Source organism: Oncorhynchus tshawytscha, linkage group LG05 (assembly GCF_018296145.1).
Source record: "Oncorhynchus tshawytscha isolate Ot180627B linkage group LG05, Otsh_v2.0, whole genome shotgun sequence".
Lineage (NCBI taxonomy): Eukaryota > Metazoa > Chordata > Actinopteri > Salmoniformes > Salmonidae > Oncorhynchus > Oncorhynchus tshawytscha.
In genome coordinates this window covers 52,265,058-52,289,379 of record NC_056433.1, presented here as the reverse complement: position 1 = coordinate 52,289,379, position 24,322 = coordinate 52,265,058, and the positions used below count along the sequence as shown (strand labels likewise).

Here is a 24,322-nt window from a genome sequence, read left to right as displayed (position 1 = left end):
ACGTGCTGCTTTAACCCAGAGAGCCTACTGGAGAATGCTACTGCTTTGCCAATGTTTTCTCCTCCTCCTTCTCCTCACGTGCTGCTTTAACCCAGAGAGCCTACTGGAGAATGCTACTGCTTTGCCAATGTTTTCTCCTCCTCCTTCTCCTCACGTGCTGCTTTAACCCAGAGAGCCTACTGGAGAATGCTACTGCTTTGCCAATGTTTTCTCCTCCTCCTTCTCCTCACGTGCTGCTTTAACCCAGAGAGCCTACTGGAGAATGCTACTGCTTTGCCAATGTTTTCTCCTCCTCCTTCTCCTTGCTTGCCTGCTTTTCCATCCGTTGCATAAATATTTATTCAGCGTTAGGAGAAGTTAGCGAGGAATGTTGTCTGATAAAGGTGTTAAATCCTCCTGTGTGTTGTGTAGCTGGTGGCAGTGATTAATGCCAGGCTAGCGGTATTTTAGAGAGAAGGAGAGGAGGACACCAACGCTAAAACTAAACACTCACGTCTGTAGGAAGAAGCCTGGAAAATAAATATGTATTCCTACCTCTCTGTCAATTCAATTCAATTCAAGGGCTTTATTGGCATGGGAAACTTGGTGTTAACATTGCCAAAGCAAGTGAGGTAGATAATATATAAAGTGAATATATAAAGTGAAATAAACAATAAAAATTAACAGTTAACATTACACATACAGAAACAATAAAGACATTACAAATGTCATATTATATATATATATATATATCTATATATATATATATATATATATATATATAGATATATATATATATATAATATGTATATATATATATATATACAGTGTTTTAACAATGTACAAATGGTAAAGGACACAAGATAAAATAAATAAGCATAAATATGGGTTGTATTTACAATGGTGTGTGTTCTTCATTGGTTGCCCTTTTCTTGTGGCAACAGGTCACAAATCTTCCTGCTGTGATGGCACACTGTGGAATTTCACCCGGTCTCTCTCTATTTCCCTCTTCCTGTCTCTCTATTTCCCTCTTCCTGTCTCTCTACTTCCCTCTTCCTGTCTCTCTATTTCCCTCTTCCTGTCTCTCTATTTCCCTCTTCCTGTCTCTCTACTTCCCTCTTCCTGTCTCTCTACTTCCCTCTTCCTGTCTCTCTACTTCCCTCTCCATTTCCTTCTTTATGTTTCTTCTTCCACTTCTTCTTCGTCGTCGTCTTCGCATCTCTCGCTATCTCCCCCCTCTCTCACGCTCTCTCTCTCTCTCTCGCTATCTCCCCCCTCTCTCGTGCTCTCTCTCTCTCTCTCTCTCGCTATCTTCCCCCTCTCTCTCTCTCTCTCTCTCTCTCTCTCTCTCTCTCACTATCTCCCCCTCTCTCTCTCTCTCTCTCTCTCTCGCTATCTCCCCCCCTCTCTCACGCTCTCTCTCTCTCTCTCTCTTGCTATCTCCCCCTCTCTCATGCTCTCTCTCTCGCTATCTCCCCCTCTCTCACGCTCTCTCTCTCACGCTCTCTCTCACGCTCTCTCTCGCTATCTCCCCCTCTCTCACGCTCTCTCTCTCTCTCGCTATCTCCCCCTCTCTCACGCTCTCTCTCTCTCTCTCACGCTCTCTCTCGCTATCTCCCCCCTCTCTCACGCTCTCTCTCTCTCTCTCTCTCGCTATCTCCCCCCTCTCTCACGCTATCTCTCTCTAATTCTCTTGTTTTTCTTTTAATTCAGTCCTTGCCAACCCGATAGCTATATTGTACATACTGCACATACTACAGATAACTGCCATAAATAATGGAAACACTTGAGTAAATTAGGGATATAAAGTATATTGAAAGCTGGTGCTCCCACACAGGTGTGGTTCCTGAGTTAATTAAGCCATTAACATCCCATCATGCTTAGGGTAATGTATAAAAAAGCTGGGCAGGCCATTATTTTGGCTGCCATGTCTATGCCCCCCATAGGATGACAATGGGGCGGCAGGGTAGCCTAGTGGTTAAAGCGTTGGACTAGTAACCGGAAGGTTGCAAGTTCAAACCCCTGAGCTGACAAGGTACAAATCTGTCGTTCTGCCCCTGAACAGGCAGTTAACCCACTGTTCCTAGGCCGTCATTGAAAATAAGAATTTGTTCTGAACTGACTTGCCTGGTTAAATAAAAGGTTAAAAAAATAAATAATAATAATGTCCCCATCCACAGGGAACGAGTGGTCATGGTTTGATGAGCATGAAAAACCGTCTTACAGTAGTCACCAGATCTCAACCCAATTGAACACTTATGGAAGATTCTGGAGCAGCGCTTGAGACAGCATTTTCCACCACCATCAACAAAACTAACCCTCCAATAGAGTTCCAGATATTTGTAGAATCTATGCCAAGATGCATTGAAGCTGTTCTGGCTCGTGGTGCCCCAACACCCTATTGAGACACTTTATGTTGGTGTTTATTTTATTTTGGCATTCACCTGTATATTTCCATGACCCATTTGTGTTGTACTGTATTCGGCTCATAAAGCAGACTTGTGTGTAACTCCCTGTGTGCAGATGCTTTATGCATCACATATTTATAGCAGCAGTTTATGACACACTGTAATCAGACAGTAGGGCTTAGGTACTGTAAGCAGCTTTTAGGTAGCAGCTACTTTATACTACTTTACAGTCTGTATTGCTTGGATGACTGCTTTGATGATTGCAACTAAAAAAAAGTGTTAACTGTAGCCATTTATTTCCCTTTATAGTTTACACCTGTCTCAACGTCAACAGTGAAGAGGCGACTCCAGGATGCTGGCCTTCTAGGCAGAGTTCCACTGTCCAGTGTCTGTGTTCTCTTGCCCATCTTAATCTTTTATTTTTATTGGGCAGTCTGAGATATGGCGTTTTCTTTGCAACTCTGCCTAGAAGGCCAGCATCCCGGAGTCGCCTCTTCACTGTTGACGTTGAGACTGGTGTTTTGTGGGTACTATTTAATGAAGCTCCCAGTTGAGGACTTGTGAAGCGTCTGTTTCTCAAACTAGACACTTGAATGTACTTGTCCTCTTGCTCAGTTGTGCACCAGAGCCTCCCACTCCTCTTTCTATTCTGGTTAGGGCCAGTTTGCGCTGTTCTGTCAAGGGAGTAGTACGCAGCGCTGTCCGAGATCTTCAGTTTCTTGGCAATTTCTCAAAATGGAATAGCCTTCATTTCTCAGAACAAGAATAGACTGACGAGTTTCAGAAGAAAGTTCTTTGTGTCTTGCCATTTTGAGCCTGTAATCAAACCTACAAATGCTGATGCTCCAGATACTCAACTAGTCTAAAGAAGGCCAGTTCTATTGCTTCATTAGTCAGCAAAACAGTTTTCAGCTGCCCTAACATAATTGCAAAATGGTTTTCTGATCAATTAGCCTTTTAAAATGATCAATTAGCCTTTTAAAATGATTAACTTGGATTAGCTAACATAAAATGTCATTGAAACACAGGAGTGATGGCTGCTGATAATGGGCCTAGATATTCCATAATAAAATCAGCCGTTTCCAGCTACAATAGTCATTTACAAATTAACGATGTCTACGCTGTATTTCTGATCAATTTGACGTTATTTTAATTGACAAAAAATGTGGTTTTCTTTCAAAAACAAGGACATTTCTAAGTGACCCCAAAGTGTTGAACGGTAGTGTGTGTATACAGTTGAAGTCGGAAGTTTACATACACACTGTTTTTCAACCACTCCACAAATTTCTTGTTAACAAACTATAGTTTGGCAAGTCGGTTGGGACATCCACTTTGTGCACGACACAAGTAATATGTCCAACAATTGTTTATAGGCAGATTATTTCACTTATAATTCACTGTATCACAATTCCAGTGGGTCAGAAGTTTACATACACTAAGTTGATTGTGCCTTCATACAGCTTGGAAAAGTCCAGAAAATGATGTCATGGCTTTAGAAGCTTCTGTTAGGCTAATTGACATCATTTGAGTCAATTGGAGGTGTACCTGTGGATGTATTTCAAGGCCAACCTTCAAACTCAGTACCTCTTCGCTTGACATCATGGGAAAATCAAAGAAATCAGCCAAGACCTGAGAAAAAAAATTGTAGACCTCCACAAGTCTGGTTCATCCTTGGGAGTAATTTCCAAATGCCTGAGGGTACCACGTTCATCTGGGAATGTAATGAAATAAATAAAAGCTGAAATAAATCAGCTAATATTATTGTGACATTTCACATTCTTAAAATAAAGTGGTGATCCTAACTGACCTAGAACAGAGCATTTTTACTTGGACTAAATGTCAGTAGTTGTGAATAACTGAGTTTAAATGTATTTGGCTAAGGTGTACTGTATGTAAACTTCCGACTTCAACTCTCTATATATCATTTTTTTGTTGGACATAAAAGACTGTACAAACATCAGGAAATCAGCTCCAAGTCATTTGAGAAAGTAATTGAGAAAGTAATTTGAGATATAAGAAATCTGTTCCCAAGTATTCCCACGCATAATAGACACGTGATCGAATACAAATGTAAGCAGGGTTTGGAATGATTATGTTTTAGTCAAACATTATATCTGTTTGTGGTCTTCTTGTGGTCAATTTGCAGTCTACAAATTATTTGTAACATCCGCTCAACAACAAAAAATCGGCCTGCAGCTGAATCTATACTGAACAAAAATATAAACGCAACATTTAAAGTGTTGGTCCAATGTTTCATGAACTGAAATAAAAGATCCCAGACATTTTCCTTGCGCACAAAAAGCTTACTTAGCTCAAATTTTGTGCACAAATTTGTTTACATCCCTTTTAGTGATTATTTCTACTTTGCCAAGGTAATCCATCCACCTGACAGGAGTGGCATATTAAGAAGCTGATTAAACAGCATGATCATTACACAGGTGCACCTTGTGCTGGGGACAATAAAAGGCCACTCTAAAATGTGCAGTTTTGTCACACAACACAATGCCACAGATGTCTCAAGTTTTGAGGAAGCGTGCAATTGGCATGCTGACTGCAGGAATGTCCACCAGAGCTGTTGAATTGAATGTTCATTTCTCTACGATAAGCCACCTCCAACGTTGTTTCAGAGTTTGGCAATACGTCCAACTGGCCTCACAACCACAGACCCTGTATAACCACGCCAGCCCAGGACCTCCCATGTCGCAAGGATCTGTACACAATTCCAGAAAGCCTGCATACCAAACATTTCACCCATTGAACACGTTTGGGATGCTCTGGAATGAGATGTACAACAGTATGTTACAGTTCCCATCCATATCCAGCAACTTCACACAGCCAGTCTCTTCTTCTTATTTTGTGACTTCCCTTGAAGTGACTGACCTTCATGTCTTAGAGTAATGATAGACTGTCGTTTGTCTTTGCTTATTTGAGCAGTTCTTGCCATAATATGGACTTGGTCTTTTACCAAATAGGGCTGTCTTCTGTATACCACCCCTACCTTGTCACAACACAACTGATTGGCTCAAATGTATTAAGGAAAGAAATTCCACAAATGAACGTTTAACAAGGCACACCTGTTAATTGAAATGCTTTCCAGGTGACCACCTGGAATGCCAAGCGTGTGTAAAGCTGTCATCGAGTGTGGCTACTTTGAAGAATGTCAAATATAAAATACGTTTTGATTAGTTGAACACTTTTTTGGTTACTACAGGATTCTATGTGTAGTAACACATGATATGTTATTTAATAGTGTTGATGTCTTCACTATTATTCTACAATGTAGAAAATAGTTTTAAAAAATACAGAAAAGCCCTTGAATGAGTAAGTCCAAACTTTAGACTGGTCCTGTACATCTGAGTTGTTTGAGTAAGAGACAGAAGAGAGATGCTGTTTTATGCAGTATTGTGTTTTAAGACAGGCATCTCCAGGGTCAGCCTGGAGCCGTTGAGCCGCTGTGGGTCCTGTCTAAACCACGACTCGGCATAAACCGCAAGGAAATCCAGCAAATTGATCTTCCTTTGGGTATTTATCGAGGCTATTAATGCTAATGAAGATTTGTGTTATAATAAAACACGTCGAGAGGGACACGTACCGGGGCTCGGAGCAGAAGGCGGGCGGATCGAGTGGGCTTCAAGTCTTTGCCGTCTCTCTTAATCCTGCCAGCGCTCGTCCTCGCTCTGAGCATGATCCACCTCACTGGGGGCCTCGCATCTGCGGGAGCCGCACGGCGCCAGGAAAATTATCACTAAGTTTTCAGGCAACTTGGCAGGGACGAGTCAAACAGAATAATGAAACGCTGTCAAACGACTGACTCCAGCTCTCAGCCCATATGCTATTGTCTCTGTTTGCCAGGTCTGTTCTGGGGGAAAATGAAAGCCCATCTTGTCGTTGTGTGGCAGGATAGGAATCTGTGTTGAATGTCATTCAAGGTGCTTAATTAGGGACGTGTTCCAGGAGCAATCCCCTTCATCTCCTCTAGGACTGTGTGGCAGAGGGAGCGAGTCCTAGCATTGGAAAGCACTGCTTCCTTTTCTCTTTCTATCTCTCCCAGGCAATCCCAACACCCACACACACAATCTCTCTCTCTCACATATTCATACATACATACATACTGTACACACACATACACACACACACACACACACACACACACACACACACACACACACACACACACACACACACACACACACACCTATAACCTCCCTTGCATATAACTGACAGCCTCCCAGGATTAGCCCCTATAGACAGAGCGCTAGCATGGAGCCATTAGACTAGGTGCTGTGGTGATCCAGTATGTGCCAGCTAAGAGGCAGAACTGTTAGACAGAGTGTTGGGGTCCTGGCCTCCTCTTCTCTAATGGTCTCCCCAGTGTACCCTGGGCCTGTAAACAGAGGCTCTGAGCTTTCTAGTGCCGATGGGCGTCCTGGCAGGCCCACCAATAACAGAGCTCCACTGCTGATGGCCTGAACACCCAGCAGCTCATTTCAGTTTAGGGAGCTAGTTACAGCTACATACAGTAGATACTACCAGGCCTATTTTTATATGTGTGTGGTGTGTTATCCCTCTATCCCACTCATTCCCCTCTGCTCCCATCCACAGTCCACATACTGTACATATACAGCAGGTCTGTAAAGGTCTGTCCCATCGTGTGTGTGTGTGTGTGTGTGTGTGTGTGTGTGTGTGTGTGTGTGTGTGGGTCCTCCCTCTGTCTCCAGCTCTATGCCAGCGGCTTGGGGGTAAATGTCACGTCTCCAGGTAATTAGGTGGAATGAGGCAGGCAGGCATCAGAGAGCATTAGTAATGTCCAATCTTCACCCATTAGATTGATGGTAATGCTCACCCGATTAGACTCTTCATCACAGAGCTGTAATAACCATAATAACCCCCCATCCTATCCTCCATTTAGACATTCTCACTAAAAGCAAAGGGTGTCTCTGTGAGAGTGTGGAAGGCTCTCTCCGACTCTGGGTGGCCTCGTTTAAATGGCAAAGAGCTGTCAGTCATTAAAGCGAGTGTCACAGGGAGAGGGAGAGGGGAAGAGGGAGAGGGAGAGGGGAGGTGAAAGGCAGCACACACACAGCGTTTCATCATCAGAGGTCTCAAAAAGCCACGGCGCACAAATATCACATGGTGAAGTGGATAAACGACCCAATCACTCAGCTGGAAGCGTTTGGCCTTTTATTTCCCTAACTGATGCTCATTCCCTGCTCACTCTGAATATTAATGGAAGAAATGTGCTTCAGTCCAAACAAAAAATAAAAACTTGAAGTAACGCATTAATATCAGGCATTGAGACTTCTGTCGGTGTAGGAAATCAGTCGATACAGTCTTAAGATCTGTGAGCAGACCCGTATCTGCGTTGGCTTCCTTCTGGGTCAGGCTGTCTCTCTGTCGGTTCTGTCTGTCTGTCTGTCTGCACAGGCATGGTTCCTTTCTTTCTGCAATATTGATAGTCTGGGTGAAATCGTCTAATGAGCAGTAGATATCACACCAAAGGAACTGATGAATAATGTTGGCGTGGGTGTGTTAGTGGGTGTATGTGTGTGTGTGTATGTGTGCGTGTGTATGTGTGTGTGCGAGTGTGTGGGTGTTTGACTGTGCTCGTGCATGTGTGTGTGTGTGTGTGTGTGTGTGTATGTGTGTGTGTGTGTGTGTGTGTGTGTGTGTGTGTGTGTGTGTGTGTGTGTGTGTGTGTGTGTGTGTGTCAGCGCCGCAGGCTCTTTCCTCTCAGGCTGTTGGATTAAGCTGCTCTGTGCGCCTCCTTCACACCACTGGCCTCTTTCATGGCAGCTCCCAGGAGGCCTGGCTGGTAAAGGCCCAACAGTGGGCAGCCCATGCCTTACACGCTGTCTGGGCATGGTGCCAGATGCAGCCTACGGTGTGTGTGTGTGTGTGTGCGCGCCCCTACATAGCCCCCCAGTGTCTCCCTTCTCCCTGTTTCTGTAGATAACAACCCAGTCTACGCCGACGCAGGCCATGTTGGACACGCTCCCGACCCCAACACAATATACCAACCACCGACTCTTTGAGTTTAAGAGTCATGATTTGTTTTTTTTCTGAGCGACTCGTTCATTTTAGTCATTGGTTTGACCTGCTAGTGCTGGCCGCAATGAGTCCTACAGCAGAATGAATACACACTCCTTGGCTCAGCGGCTCCGGAGACGTGCTCCGACCACCTACTCTCTGTCATATACACAGAGGAAAGTAGATCATGAGCATAGAGAAACAAAATACATGTTTATAATGGATAAATGATCGCAGGGTGCAAGAATGACCGCAATGAATTGATTATTGAATATTATGGACACAGCTTTGTACAACCGAAGCTCTGGCCAAAGGCTACGCGCTAGTTTCTTCTCCGCAATGAGAAGTAGCAAACGATAGAGCTGCGGGAAAAACATGCATTCAATGCATTCTGTCAAGAGTCGTTCACAGTCTAGTCCGGTTGTGGCCACAACTCGTTTCAAATGTATCAAGAAATAGGCTAATTTGAATGCCTAGCAATCAACAAATGTACACTGTTGAAACACACATTTACAAGTCTCAGTCTCAAATAACAGCTCCAATAAGCCCCCTATGGTGAACGACGTGAACGAGGGGCTCGTAGAGCCATGACTCTTTCGAGTTTTCAGTTCATTGTTAGCCGATACGGGTTCCCGCATACTCTGAGCATTACAGACTCAAATGAACATTACTGACTCTAAATATGTGTTATTTTGACTGAAAGAGTCGGAAAGATCGGAGTCAGTAAACAAACTTCCCAGTACTACTTCATCTTTCCCAACTTGTTGGAAATATAGTTTATATAGCTTATAGCTTATAGCTCATATTATACAGTTTGGCTACAAAAAACCAACTAGGTCACTGTTGCAAAACAGGCTTTGTTTTCAATGTCTACCTGGCTCAATAAAAGGACGTTTGGAGAATAGTACACCTCCCTACATCATACTGTTCAATGCAATTGTGTGGAACAGCAGAGTATTATTTGATGATGAAAGCTACTTGGGCAGCAGAGACTGTGTGAGCTGACGGTAGCTGTGGAGGGAACCGAGATCTAGCCATCTTCTCTATCCGTGACATCTGGATGGTACTTCAACATCCCTGAGGTTTACAGCAGGCTCAATGATTTTCCCATTATCTCTCACCTCTGCTCCGCCTAATTCATCCAATGAGTGAAAATGGGCCTCGTACACAGGCACTGCTGTTGGGAAATACGAAAGTGTGATGAACGAATGTGTGTCCAATTGCCATAGAGTGTTGAAGTGAACAGCCAAACCCCCCTCCCCGCCCGCCACATTCAGTCGCACACAAACACACACACAAACACACACACCGTAGCCCAGTGAGTGAGTACGTTATCTTGGAGCCTTCTGGGAGCAGAAGGGAGAGATTAGAGTCTGCAGCCCTGCAGATGTGTTCACATCACACAGGCCTCCACAGAGTGTGTTTTGCACGCGCGCGTGTGTGGGTGTGTGTTGGGTGTGTGTGTGTGCGTGCGTGCGTGCGTGAGTGAGTGCATGTGCCAATTTGTTTGGTGCCATGGCAATTCGCCATTCGTTCAACATGCGCTCCCACATTCTGCACATGTGATAGGGCATGAGGGTACTGCTGTAGTTACCCTGTCACTACACGTTAAGTATCGCTTCCTATTATTAGGGGGTGCAAAGCAATTTGCTACATGTTGTTCCCCTGACTGAGAACAAATACAGACTAGATTGCTTTGAGCGCCTGCCGATGGAAGGTTGTGAATAGTAATAATGAGCGAGGGCAGTGCATTCTGCTGGTGCTGAGTGTTTCAGAACCACGGACAGCTCTCCTCTGGAGAGATCCACTTCAAGCGTTCATCTGTTCTCCTCTGGGCATGTAGAGAGGTGTCTGATGACTATTATCACAGCATGGCGTTGTGGGGAACAGTCCCCTACAAGATAGTGCATCATATGGACAGCAGCTCTGTGTAATATAAGTGGACTGGACAGTCTCTACAGCTAGCGCTCATCCACTTACAAATAAACAAACACACACACACACACACACACGCACACACACACCCTCCTCTCCTTGGCCCCTTTCCTCTGAGCTCCTCTCATGTCGGCCTGGAAGTGTTTGCATGCGAAGCAGGGTTCCATACGGCCCTATTTGCACTGCACAATTGAACCGTGTGGCTTTAGATGTGTTGGGGGGAAAGCTGAGGCCATCTCTCTTCGATCCCCACTCTGTAGGGGTAGGAGAGAAAGGGGGGCTGGGTTGACAGAAAAGCCCTGAACCCCCTTCCCCAAACGCAGATGCATACACACACACGCACGCGCACATACGGTCTCTGTTTCCCTCACACATCCTCCGTAGACACAGTGAATGGGTGCAGCTGAGCACTGCCATACAGTGAACCCCAAGGAAGATGGATGGAGAGAGAGTGATGACATGGGGGGAGGGAGGGAGAGGCTCAGTGCTTTCCGACAGGGATGAAGGGACAGGCAGAAAGGGGATGGATAGAGGGAGAGAGATAGAGAGTGAAAGCAAAGGGACGAAGCGGGATGCAGAGGGATGGAGGACGAGGCTCAATGCTGACAGGGATGAAGGGTGTCGTGGAAATTTCCTCTATTTACCTAATCATGGGAGCAAACCACACACACACGTCAGGGTTAGTTATATTCTGATAATTCCACGACAAGGGACAGGGAGAAAGGGGATGGATAGAGGGAGAGAGATAGAGAGTGAAAGCAAAGGGACGAAGCGGGATGCAGAGGGATGGAGGACGAGGCTCAATGCTGACAGGGATGAAGGGAAAGGAAGAGGGAAACGGACAGAGAGAAAGTAGGAACGAAGAGACAGGAGCAGAGTCCTGACAGGGGCTGTGACAGGGTTGAATTAGTCCGGATGGCGTCCCCACTGGGAGATATTTCTGGGGATTGTTGTCATTTAAATAGATTAAAGAGCCTTTCACAGGGCTAAGCTGCTTCCTCATACTGCTCTGCTGCCATCCCAGCCCACTGCCTGACTGGGATTAGGCCTGGACGGACGTCACGGAGGGAGGGAGGGAGGGAGGGAGGGAGGGGAGGGAGGGAGGGAGGGAGGGAGGGAGGGAGGGAGGGAGGGAGGGAGGGAGGGAGGGAGGGAGGGAGGGAGGGAGGGAGGGAGGGAGGGAGGGAGGGAGGGAGGGAGGGAGGGAGGGAGGGAGGGAGGGAGGGAGGAAAAGGGGGTGGTACTGGAGGAGGGAAAGTAGAGCACTGGAATGAATGTGAAAGACAGGAAAAAAGTGTGTAAATGAATGAATTACATTTTATTTTCGTGTCAAATCGGCAGTTGGCAGATTGGGATTGATGGACACGTAAACATTACAAAAATTCACTATGGTAATTAAATGATCATTCTTCTTCGGGTGTTCTCTGCAGTGCGCATCAGTAAATAAGGTTAAAAATCAGTAAATAAGGTTATCCAAACAATAATGATATCCCTAGTGCAGAAAAATGATATGCACATACATACATCCGTATACACTGAATACACTGTGTGTTTGTACTTCCATGCACATGGTTGTGTGAACCTGAGATGTATGAGTATGCATCTGTGTGTTTCTGTAGACTAACCCCCTCTCTCTGTCTCTCTCCCTGTCGCTCTGTCTCTGTCTCTCTCTCTGTCCCTGTCTCTCTCTCTCTGTCTCTCTCTCTCTGTCTCTCTCTGTGTCTCTCTCTGTATGTGCAGACACAGAGGGCTGTGAACACACATGGAGGAAATTCCATGGCCACTGCTACAGGTACTTCAGCCGCAGACACACCTGGGAGGACGCAGAGAAGGACTGCAGGGAGCACAGCGGACACCTGGCCAGCATACACACACTCCAGGAGCAGGACTTCATCAACGGTGGGTGTCTTCCAATCAGTGCGACTTTACGGAATATATAATGAAGCGCAGTCTCACGTTCTGGCATTGATCCTCAGAGGGATGGAGAAAGAAAGAACTGGATGAAATGAAAGACAAAATAAAAGCCCCAGCATGGTGAACCCCTCCCAGTCCCAGAGAGGCCAGAGCTAGACATCCTCCCACTCGTCCTCCCTCATCCTCCTCCCTATTCCTCCCCTCCACAGACACATTTACCTAAAAGTGTGTTTAATTGCCTCGAAAATGGACGGCTCCACCCCGACAATAAAGGGAGCAAAGCCATTAGGTAGATTAATGGGCCCCATAATTATGTTAATCAGAAACATCATGATTTAAATTTCATTACACCCACCCAAATCTCATCAATGCTGCACCTTCTGCGAAGATTTGGCTGCTTCTGCTATCTGGGGCTGAAATTGTGATAAGAGCTGAGCCTCCTGGTGTGTGTGTGTGTGTGTGTGTGTGTGTGTGTGTGTGTGTGTGTGTGTGTGTGTGTGTGTGTGTGTGTGTGTGTGTGTGTGTGTGTGTGTGTGTGTGTGTGTGAGAGAGAGAGACTTGGGAATGGGTGGTGGTGCATTGGGGACTTAACATGCAGAATAGGAATGGAAATACTGCTGAATAGAAAAGTGGTCTTTTTAAAGGATGTGTTTATTTGTTTTGCCTTGTCGTTCAGGTCTGAGTCATGACAACACCTGGATCGGACTGAACGACAGAACAGTGGAAGAGGATTTCCAGTGGACTGACAACATGGACCTGGTGAGAGAGACAGAGGGAGAGGCAGAGGGAGAGGCAGAGGGAGAGACAGAGGGAGAGACAGAGGGAGAGGCAGAGACAGAGGCAGAGACCGAGGGAGAGGCAGAGAGAGAGGCAGAGACAGAGGCAGAGACAGAGGGAGAGGCAGAGACAGAGACAGAGGCAGAGACAGAGGCAGAGGGAGAGACAGAGGGAGAAGCAGAGGGAGAGACTGAGGGAGAGGCAGAGAGAGAGGAGAGGCAGAGACAGAGGCAGAGACAGAGGGAGAGGCAGAGAAGATGGAGAGGCAGAGACAGAGGGAGAGGCAGAGACAGAGGGAGAGGCAGAGACAGAGGCAGAGACAGAGGGAGAGCAGAGACAGAGGGAGATCCTGAGGCAGAGACAGAGGGAGAGACAGAGGGAGAGGCAGAGACAGAGGGAGAGGCAGAGACAGAGGCAGAGACAGAGGGAGAGGCAGAGACAGAGGGAGAGCAGAGACAGAGGCAGAGACAGAGGGAAGCAGAGACAGAGGGAGAGGGAGAGGCAGAGACAGAGGCAGAGACAGAGGGAGAGGCAGAGACAGAGGGAGAGGCAGAGACAGAGGGAGACAGAGACAGAGGAGAGGCAGAGACAGAGGGAGAGGCAGAGACAGAGGCAGAGACAGAGGGAGAGGCAGAGACAGAGGGATGAGGCAGAGACAGAGGCAGAAACAGAGGGAGAGGCAGAGACAGAGGGAGAGGCAGAGACAGAGGGAGAGGCAGAGAGAGAGGGAGAGGCAGAGAGAGAGGGAGAGGCAGAGACAGAGGCAGAGACAGAGAGAGAGGCAGAGACAGAGGGAGAGGCAGAGACAGAGGGAGAGGCAGAGAGAGAGGGAGAGGCAGAGACAGAGAGAGAGGCAGAGACAGAGGGAGAGGCAGAGACAGAGGGAGAGGCAGAGACAGAGAGAGAGGCAGAGACAGAGAGAGAGGCAGAGACAGAGGGAGAGGCAGAGACAGAGATAACAGAGACAGAGGGAGAGGCAGAGACAGAGAAAGAGACAGAGGGAGAGGCAGAGACAGAGAGAGAGGCAGAGACACCTACACAGGGAGAGACAAGGGATGAAGAGATAAGGGAGAGGCAGAGACAGAGAGAGAGGCAGAGACAGAGGGAGAGGCAGAAAATGTTTTAGGCAGAACAGAGGCAGAGACAGATAGAGAGGCAGAGACAGAGGGAGAGGCAGAGACAGAGGGAAGGCAGAGAGAGAGGGAGAGGCAGAACAGAGGCAGAGACAGAGGGAGAGGCAGAGACAGAGGCAGAGGGAGAAGAGACAGAGGGAGAGGCAGAGACAGAGGGAGAGGCAGATGACAGACAGAGGCAGAGACAGAGGGAGAGGGAGAGACAGAGACAGAGACAGAGGCAGAGACAGAGGGAGAGACAGAGGGAGAGACAGAGGGAGAGACAGAGGGAGAGACAGAGGCAGAGACAGAGGGAGAGGGAGAGACAGAGGGAGAGGCAGAGACAGAGGCAGAGACAGAGGGAGAGGCAGAGACAGAGGGAGAGACAGAGGGAAGGCAGAGACAGAGGCAGAGACAGAGGGAGAGGCAGAGACAGAGGGAGAGGCAGAGACAGAGGCAGAGACAGAGGGAGAGGCAGAGACAGAGGGAGAGGCAGAGACAGAGGCAGAAACAGAGGGAGAGGCAGAGACAGAGGGAGAGGCAGAGACAGAGGGAGAGGCAGAGAGAGAGGGAGAGGCAGAGAACCCAGAGGCAGAGACAGAGGCAGAGACAGAGAGAGATTCAGAGACAGAGGGAGAGTTCAGAGACAGAGGGAGAGGCAGAGAGAGAGGGAGAGGCAGAGACAGAGAGAGAGGCAGAGACAGAGGGAGAGGCAGAGACAGAGGGAGAGGCAGAGACAGAGAGAGAGGCAGAGACAGAGAGAATGCAGAGACAGAGGGAGAGGCAGAGACAGAGAGAGAGGCAGAGACAGAGGAGAGGCAGAGACAGAGGGAGAGGCAGAGACAGAGAGAGAGGCAGAGACAGAGGGAGAGGCAGAGACAGAGGGAGAGGTCAGAGAGAGAGGGAGAGGCAGAGACAGAGAGAGAGGCAGAGACAGAGGGAGAGGCAGAGAGAGAGGGAGAGGCAGAGACAGAGGCAGAACAGAGAGAGAGGGTGAGACAGAGGGAGAGGCAGAGACAGAGGGAGAGGCAGAGAGAGAGGGAGAGGCAGAGACAGAGGCAGAGACAGAGGGAGAGGCAGAGACAGAGGGAGAGGCAGAGACAGAGGCAGAGACAGAGGGAGAGGCAGAGACAGAGGGAGAGGCAGAGACAGAGGGAGAGGAGAGGGAGAGACAGAGACAGAGGCAGAGACAGAGGCAGAGACAGAGGAGAGACAGAGGGAGAGACAGAGGGAGAGACAGAGGGAGAGACAGAGGCAGAGACAGAGGGAGAGGCAGAGACAGAGGAGAGGCAGAGACAGAGGGAGAGGCAGAGAGAGAGGGAGAGGCAGAGACAGAGACAGAGGGAGAGACAGAGGGAGAGGCAGAGACAGAGGGAGAGGCAGAGACAGAGGCAGAGACAGAGGGAGAGGCAGAGACAGAGGGAGAGGCAGAGACAGAGGCAGAGACAGAGGGAGAGGCAGAGACAGAGGGAGAGGGAGAGGGAGAGGCAGAGACAGAGGCAGAGACAGAGGGAGAGGCAGAGACAGAGGGAGAGGCAGAGACAGAGGGAGAGGCAGAGACAGAGGGAGAGGCAGAGGGAGAGGCAGAGACAGAGGCAGAGACAGAGGGAGAGGCAGAGACAGAGGGAGAGGCAGAGACAGAGGCAGAAACAGAGGGAGAGGCAGAGACAGAGGGAGAGGCAGAGACAGAGGGAGAGGCAGAGAGAGGGGGAGAGGCAGAGAGAGAGGAGAGGCAGAGACAGAGGCAGAGACAGAGGGAGGCAGAGACAGAGGGAGAGGCAGAGACAGAGGGAGAGGCAGAGAGAGGGGAGAGGCAGAGACAGAGAGAGAGGCAGAGACAGAGGGAGAGGCAGAGACAGAGGGAGAGGCAGAGACAGAGAGAGAGGCAGAGACAGAGGCAGAGGCAGAGACAGAGGGAGAGGCAGAGACAGAGAGAGAGGCAGAGACAGAGGGAGAGGCAGAGACAGAGGGAGAGGCAGAGACAGAGGGAGAGGCAGAGACAGAGAGAGAGGCAGAGACAGAGGGAGAGGCAGAGACAGAGGGAGAGGCAGAGAGAGAGGGAGAGGCAGAGACAGAGGCAGAGACAGAGGGAGGCAGAGACAGAGGGAGAGGCAGAGACAGAGGCAGAGACAGAGAGAGAGGCAGAGACAGAGGGAGAGGCAGAGACAGAGGGAGAGGCAGAGAGAGAGGGAGAGGCAGAGACAGAGGCAGAGACAGAGGGAGAGGCAGAGACAGAGGCAGAGGGAGAGGCAGAGACAGAGGGAGAGGCAGAGACAGAGGGAGAGGCAGAGACAGAGGCAGAGACAGAGGGAGAGGGAGAGACAGAGGGAGACAGAGGCAGAGACAGAGGGAGAGACAGAGGGAGAGACAGAGGGAGAGACAGAGGCAGAGACAGAGGGAGAGGGAGAGACAGAGGGAGAGGCAGAGACAGAGGCAGAGACAGAGGGAGAGGCAGAGGCAGAGGGAGAGACAGAGGGAGAGGCAGAGACAGAGGCAGAGACAGAGGGAGAGGCAGAGACAGAGGGAGAGGCAGAGACAGAGGCAGAGACAGAGGGAGAGGCAGAGACAGAGGGAGAGGCAGAGACAGAGGCAGAAACAGAGGGAGAGGCAGAGACAGAGGGAGAGGCAGAGACAGAGGGAGAGGCAGAGAGAGAGGGGAGAGGCAGAGAGAGAGAGGCAGAGACAGAGGCAGAGACAGAGAGAGGCAGAGACAGAGGGAGAGAGAGGCAGAGGGAGAGGCAGAGAGAGAGAGAGGCAGAGACAGAGACAGAGGCAGAGACAGAGGGAGAGGCAGAGACAGAGAGAGAGGCAGAGACAGAGAGAGAGGCAGAGACAGAGGGAGAGGCAGAGACAGAGACAGAGGCAGAGACAGAGAGAGAGGCAGAGACAGAGGGAGAGGCAGAGACAGAGGGAGAGGCAGAGAGAGAGGGAGAGAGCAGAGACAGAGAGAGAGGCAGAGACAGAGGGAGAGGCAGAGAGAGAGGGAGAGGCAGAGACAGAGGCAGAGACAGAGAGAGAGGCAGAGACAGAGGGAGAGGCAGAGACAGAGGGAGAGGCAGAGACAGAGGGAGAGGCAGAGACAGAGGCAGAGACAGAGGGAGAGGCAGAGACAGAGGGAGAGGCAGAGACAGAGGCAGAGACAGAGGGAGAGGCAGAGACAGAGGGAGAGGCAGAGACAGAGGGAGAGGGAGAGGCAGAGACAGAGACAGAGGCAGAGAGACAGAGGCAGAGACAGAGGGAGAGACAGAGGGAGAGACAGAGGGAGAGGAGAGGCAGAGACAGAGGGAGAGGCAGAGAGAGGGAGAGGCAGAGACAGAGAGAGGCAGAGACAGAGGCAGAGACAGAGGGAGAGGCAGAGACAGAGGGAGAGGCAGAGACAGAGGGAGAGAGGAGAGGCAGAGACAGAGGGAGAGGCAGAGACAGAGGGAGAGGACAGAGACAGAGGGAGAGACAGAGACAGAGGCAGAGACAGAGGGAGAGACAGAGGGAGAGACAGAGGGAGAGACAGAGGCAGAGACAGAGGCAGAGACAGAGGGAGAGGCAGAGGGAGAGGCAGAGACAGAGGGAGAGGCAGAGACAGAGGGAGAGGCAGAGACAGAGGGAGAGGCAGAGACAGAGGGAGAGGCAGAGACAGAGGCAGAGACAGAGGGAGAGGCAGAGACAGAGGGAGAGGCAGAGACAGAGGGAGAGGCAGAGACAGAGGGAGAGGCAGAGACAGAGGCAGAGACAGAGGGAGAGGCAGAGACAGAGGGAGAGGCAGAGACAGAGGGAGAGAGCAGAGACAGAGGCAGAGACAGAGGCAGAGACAGAGACAGAGGCAGAGAGGCAGAGACAGAGGCAGAGGCAGAGACAGAGGGAGAGGCAGAGACAGAGGGAGAGGCAGAGACAGAGGGAGAGGCAGAGGCAGAGACAGAGACAGAGGGAGGCAGAGGCAGAGACAGAGGCAGAGACAGAGGGAGAGCAGAGACAGAGGGAGAGGCAGAGACAGAGGCAGAGACAGAGGGAGAGGCAGAGACAGAGGCAGAGACAGAGGGAGAGGCAGAGACAGGGAGGGCAGAGACAGAGGGAGAGGCAGAGACAGAGGCAGAGACAGAGGGAGAGGTAGAGACAGAGGGAGAGGCAGAGACAGAGGGAGAGGCAGAGACAGAGGGAGAGGCAGAGACAGAGGCAGAGACAGAGGGAGAGGCAGAGACAGAGGGAGAGACAGAGGGAGAGGCAGAGACAGAGGGAGAGGCAGAGACAGAGACAGAGGGAGAGACAGGCAGAGACAGAGGGAGAGGAGACAGAGACAGAGGGAGAGGCAGAGACAGAGGGAGAGGCAGAGAGAGAGGGAGAGGCAGAGACAGAGGCAGAGACAGAGAGAGAGGCAGAGACAGAGGCAGAGACAGAGGGAGAGGCAGGGAGAGAGAGGGAGAGGCAGAGACAGAGGCAGAGACAGAGGGAGAGGCAGAGACAGAGGGAGAGACAGAGACAGAGGGAGAGGCAGAGACAGAGGGAGAGGCAGAGACAGAGGGAGAGGCAGAGACAGAGGGAGAGGGAGGCAGAGACAGAGGCAGAGACAGAGACAGAGGGAGAGGCAGAGACAGAGGGAGAGACAGAGGGAGAGACAGAGACAGAGGCAGAGACAGAGGGAGAGGCAGAGACAGAGGGAGAGGCAGAGACAGAGGGAGAGGCAGAGACAGAGGCAGAGACAGAGGGAGAGGCAGAGACAGAGGGAGAGACAGAGGGAGAGGCAGAGACAGAGGCAGAGACAGAGGGAGAGGCAGAGACAGAGGGAGAGGCAGAGACAGAGGGAGAGACAGAGACAGAGGGAGAGGGAGAGGCAGAGACAGAGGGAGAGAGGCAGAGACAGAGGCAGAGACAGAGACAGAGGCAGAGACAGAGGGAGAGACAGAGACAGAGGAGGCAGAGACAGAGGGAGAGGCAGAGGGAGAGGCAGAGACAGAGGGAGAGGCAGAGACAGAGGGAGAGGCAGAGACAGAGGGAGAGGCAGAGACAGAGGGAGAGGCAGAGACAGAGGGAGAGGCAGAGACAGAGGCAGAGACAGAGGGAGAGGCAGAGACAGAGGGAGAGGCAGAGACAGAGGGAGAGGCAGAGACAGAGGGAGAGGCAGAGACAGAGGGAGAGGCAGAGACAGAGGGAGAGGCAGAGACAGAGGGAGAGGCAGAGACAGAGGCAGAGACAGAGGCAGAGACAGAGGCAGAGGCAGAGACAGAGGGAGAGGCAGAGACAGAGGGAGAGGCAGAGACAGAGGCAGAGAGGCAGAGACAGAGGGAGAGCAGAGACAGAGGCAGAGACAGAGGGAGAGGCAGAGGCAGAGACAGAGGGCAGAGACAGAGGGAGAGGCAGAGACAGAGACAGAGAGGCAGAGACAGAGGGAGAGGCAGAGACAGAGGGAGAGACAGAGGGAGAGGCAGAGACAGAGGGAGAGGCAGAGACAGAGGGAGAGGCAGAGACAGAGGCAGAGACAGAGGGAGAGGCAGAGACAGAGGGAGAGGCAGAGACAGAGGGAGAGGCAGAGACAGAGGGAGAGGCAGAGGGAGAGGCAGAGACAGAGGGAGAGGCAGAGACAGAGGGAGAGGCAGAGGGAGAGGCAGAGACAGAGGGAGAGGCAGAGACAGAGACAGAGGGAGAGGCAGAGACAGAGGGAGAGGCAGAGACAGAGACAGAGGCAGAGACAGAGGGAGAGGCAGAGACAGAGGGAGAGGCAGAGACAGAGGGAGAGGCAGAGACAGAGGGAGAGGCAGAGACAGAGGCAGAGACAGAGGCAGAGACAGAGGCAGAGACAGAGGCAGAGACAGAGGGAGAGGCAGAGACAGAGGGAGAGGCAGAGACAGAGGGAGAGGCAGAGACAGAGGGAGAGGCAGAGACAGAGGCAGAGACAGAGAGGCAGAGACAGAGGGAGAGGCAGAGACAGAGGGAGAGGCAGAGACAGAGGGAGAGGCAGAGACAGAGGCAGAGACAGAGGCAGAGACAGAGGGAGAGGCAGAGACAGAGGGAGAGGCAGAGACAGAGGGAGAGGCAGAGACAGAGGCAGAGACAGAGACAGAGGCAGAGACAGAGGGAGAGGCAGAGACAGAGGGAGAGACAGAGGGAGAGGCAGAGACAGAGGGAGAGGCAGAGACAGAGACAGAGACAGAGACAGAGGCAGAGACAGAGACAGAGGCAGAGACAGAGGGAGAGGCAGAGACAGAGGCAGAGGCAGAGACAGAGGCAGAGACAGAGGCAGAGACAGAGACAGAGGCAGAGACAGAGGGAGAGGCAGAGACAGAGACAGAGGGAGAGGCAGAGAGAGGCAGAGGGAGAGGGAGAGGCAGAGACAGAGGCAGAGACAGAGGGAGAGGCAGAGACAGAGACAGAGAGCAGAGACAGAGGGAGAGGCAGAGACAGAGACAGAGGCAGAGACAGAGGGAGAGACAGAGGGAGAGGCAGAGACAGAGGGAGAGGCAGAGACAGAGGGAGAGGCAGAGACAGAGACAGAGAGAGACAGAGGGAGAGGCAGAGACAGAGGCAGAGACAGAGGGAGAGGCAGAGACAGAGGCAGAGACAGAGGGAGAGGCAGAGACAGAGGGAGACAGAGACAGAGGCAGAGACAGAGACAGAGACAGAGAGAGGCAGAGACAGAGGGAGAGGCAGAGACAGAGGCAGAGACAGAGGAGAGGCAGAGACAGAGGGAGAGACAGAGACAGAGGCAGAGACAGAGGGAGACAGAGGGAGAGGCAGAGACAGAGGGAGAGGCAGAGACAGAGGGAGAGGCAGAGACAGAGGGAGAGGCAGAGACAGAGAGAGAGGAGAGGCAGAGACAGAGGCAGAGAGAGACAGAGGGAGAGGCAGAGACAGAGGGAGAGGGAGAGAGGCAGAGACAGAGGGAGAGGCAGAGACAGAGGGAGAGGCAGAGACAGAGGGAGAGACAGAGGCAGAGACAGAGGGAGAGGCAGAGACAGAGGGAGAGGCAGAGACAGAGGCAGAGACAGAGGGAGAGGCAGAGACAGAGGAGAGAGGCAGAAGACAGAGGCAGAGACAGAGGGAGACAGAGGGAGAGAGCAGAGACAGAGGCAGAGACAGAGGGAGAGGCAGAGACAGAGGGAGAGGCAGAGACAGAGGCAGAGGCAGAGACAGAGGCAGAGACAGAGGGAGAGGCAGAGACAGAGGGAGAGGCAGAGACAGAGGCAGAGACAGAGTAGGCAGAGACAGAGGGAGAGGCAGAGACAGAGGCAGAGACAGAGGCAGAGCAGAGACAGAGGGAGAGGCAGAGACAGAGGCAGAGACAGAGGGAGAGGCAGAGACAGAGGGAGAGGCAGAGACAGAGCTGAGAGGCAGAGACAGAGGTCAGTCAGAGACAGAGGCAGAGACAGAGACAGAGGCAGAGACAGAGACAGAGGGAGAGGCAGAGACAGAGGCAGAGACAGAGGGAGAGGCAGAGACAGAGGCAGAGACAGAAACAGAGGCAGAGACAGAGGGAGAGGCAGAGACAGAGACAGAGGCAGAGGCAGAGACAGAGGCAGAGACAGAGACAGAGGCAGAGACAGAGGGAGAGTCAGAGACAGAGTGACAGAGACAGAGGCAGAGACAGAGGGAGAGGCAGAGACAGAGGGTGTTCAGAGACAGAGGCAGTGACAGAGACAGTCAGAGAGACAGAGGGAGAGGCAGAGTTCAGAGACAGAGGCAGAGTTCAGAGACTGCCAGAGACAGAGGCAGAGACAGAGGGTGAGGCAGAGACAGAGGGTGAGGTGAGACAGAGACAGAGGGAGAGGACAGAGACAGAGTTGAGAGAGAGTCAGAGAGAGGCAGTGTTGTGGACTGTCTGTGTTCAGTGACAGAGACTGTGGGTGTGACAGAGACAGTGACAGAGTGAGAGCAGAGACAGAGGGACTGGCAGAGACAGAGTGACTGTCAGAGGGAGAGGAGAGACAGAGGGAGAGACAGAGGGTGGAGGCAGAGGCAGAGACAGAGGGAGAGACAGACAGAGGGTGAGGCAGAGACAGAGGGAGAGGCTGAGGCAGAGACAGAGGGAGAGGCAGAGACAGTGGGAGAGACAGAGACAGAGGCAGAGACAGACGGAGAGGCAGAGACAGAGACAGAGGGATAGGCAGAGACAGAGACAGAGGGAGAGGCAGAGACAGAGACAGAGGGAGAGGCAGAGAGAGATCACTCGTTTAATCTTGTGTAGTCTTTATTATCAGCAACATCCTTCAGAAGGACAATAACCACAGTGACACCGCCTGCTATTGAAGAGTGCATTTCTGTGCAGAGGTCCTGCCTGTGTTCTGGACTGCCTGGGTGCTAGCTGGTCAGGTGGGTGACTGTTGTGTTGTGTGACTGTGTGTTCGTGACTGCCTGTGTTATGTGACTGCCTGTGTTGTGTGACTGCCTGTGTTCTTCCTACCCTGTGTTACATCTTCATAGAGGCATCTCCTCTGTGCCTGTTGTTGTTTAAGAGCTGTCATTACTCTGTGTCAGTCCATACCGCTGGAGAAAGACCTGTGTTGAGACACATCAGCTTCTTGTTCAGTAAAGGGGAACAGTGAAACAGTGAAAGTCTACAGTATCTATCACTTTCTTTTTTCCTTCTGCCTGTTGTGTGACTGCCTGTGTTCTGTGACTGCCTGTGTTCTGTGACTGCCTGTGTTCTGTGACTGCCTGTGTTGTGTGACTGTCTGTGTTGTGTGACTGTCTGTGTTGTGTGACTGTCTGTGTTCTGTGACTGCCTGTGTTGTGTGACTGCCTGTGTTGTGTGACTGTCTGTGTTGTGTGACTGTCTGTGTTGTGTGACTGTCTGTGTTGTGTGACTGCCTGTGTTCTGTGACTGCCTGTGTTCTGTGACTGCCTGTGTTGTGTGACTGTCTGTGTTGTGTGACTGCCTGTGTTGTGTGACTGTCTGTGTTGTGTGACTGTCTGTGTTGTGTGACTGCCTGTGTTGTGTGACTGCCTGTGTTGTGTGACTGTCTGTGTTGTGTGACTGCCTGTGTTGTGTGACTGCCTGTGTTCTGTGACTGCCTGTGTTGTGTGACTGTCTGTGTTGTGTGACTGTCTGTGTTGTGTGACTGCCTGTGTTGTGTGACTGCCTGTGTTGTGTGACTGCCTGTGTTGTGTGACTGCCTGTGTTGTGTGACTGCCTGTGTTGTGTGACTGCCTGTGTTGTGACTGTCTGTGTTGTGTGACTGCCTGTGTTGTGTGACTGCCTGTGTTGTGTGACTGCCTGTGTTGTGTGACTGTCTGTGTTGTGTGACTGCCTGTGTTGTGTGACTGCCTGTGTTGTGTGACTGCCTGTGTTGTGTGACTGCCTGTGTTGTGTGACTGCCTGTGTTGTGTGTCTGTGACTGTCTGTGTTGTGTGACTGTCTGTGTTGTGTGACTGTCTGTGTTGTGTGACTGTCTGTGTGACTGTCTGTGTTGTGTGACTGTCTGTGTTGTGTGACTGCCTGTGTTGTGTGACTGCCTGTGTTGTGTGACTGCCTGTGTTGTGTGACTGCCTGTGTTGTGTGACTGCCTGTGTTGTGTGACTGCCTGTGTTGTGTGACTGCCTGTGTTGTGTGACTGCCTGTGTTGTGTGACTGCCTGTGTTGTGTGACTGCCTGTGTTGTGTGACTGCCTGTGTTGTGTGACTGCCTGTGTTGTGTGACTGCCTGTGTTGTGTGACTGCCTGTGTTGTGTGACTGCCTGTGTTGTGTGACTGTCTGTGTGTGTGACTGCCTGTGTTGTGTGACTGCCTGTGTTGTGTGACTGCCTGTGTTCTGTGACTGCCTGTGTTGTGTGACTGCCTGTGTTGTGTGACTGCCTGTGTTGTGTGACTGCCTGTGTTGTGTGACTGTCTGTGTTGTGTGACTGCTTGTGTTCTGTGACTGCCTGTGTTGTGTGACTGTCTGTGGCTGTGTCTGTGACTCGCTGTACTGTGCAGCAATATGAGAACTGGCGGGAGAACCAGCCGGACAACTTCTTTGCGGGTGGAGAGGACTGTGTGGTGATGATCGCCCACGAGAACGGCAAGTGGAACGACGTGCCCTGCAACTACAACCTGCCCTACGTCTGCAAGAAGGGAACAGGTGAGAGGGAGAAAGAGGCGAGGGGTTGTAGAGAGAGAGAGGGGGCGAGAGGGACTGAGAGTTTGAAAGGGATAGCGAGGGGAGGAAAAGTAAGTGGGTGAGAGAATGAAAAAGTTGAAGAGGAGGTG

The 24,322-nt window shown here is 51.1% G+C and overlaps 1 protein-coding gene across 1 annotated transcript in view; it reads left to right on the top strand.

Moving 5' to 3' along the window:
* LOC112251551 (neurocan core protein) overlaps positions 1-24,322 on the top strand; it is a 196,880-nt gene that overhangs the window by 162,025 nt on the left and 10,533 nt on the right. The window contains exons 12-14 of the mRNA XM_042322067.1: positions 12,090-12,248; positions 12,940-13,022; positions 24,050-24,194. Coding sequence (XP_042178001.1) covers positions 12,090-12,248; positions 12,940-13,022; positions 24,050-24,194 — 387 coding nt within the window. The remainder of the gene's footprint in view (positions 1-12,089; positions 12,249-12,939; positions 13,023-24,049; positions 24,195-24,322) is intronic.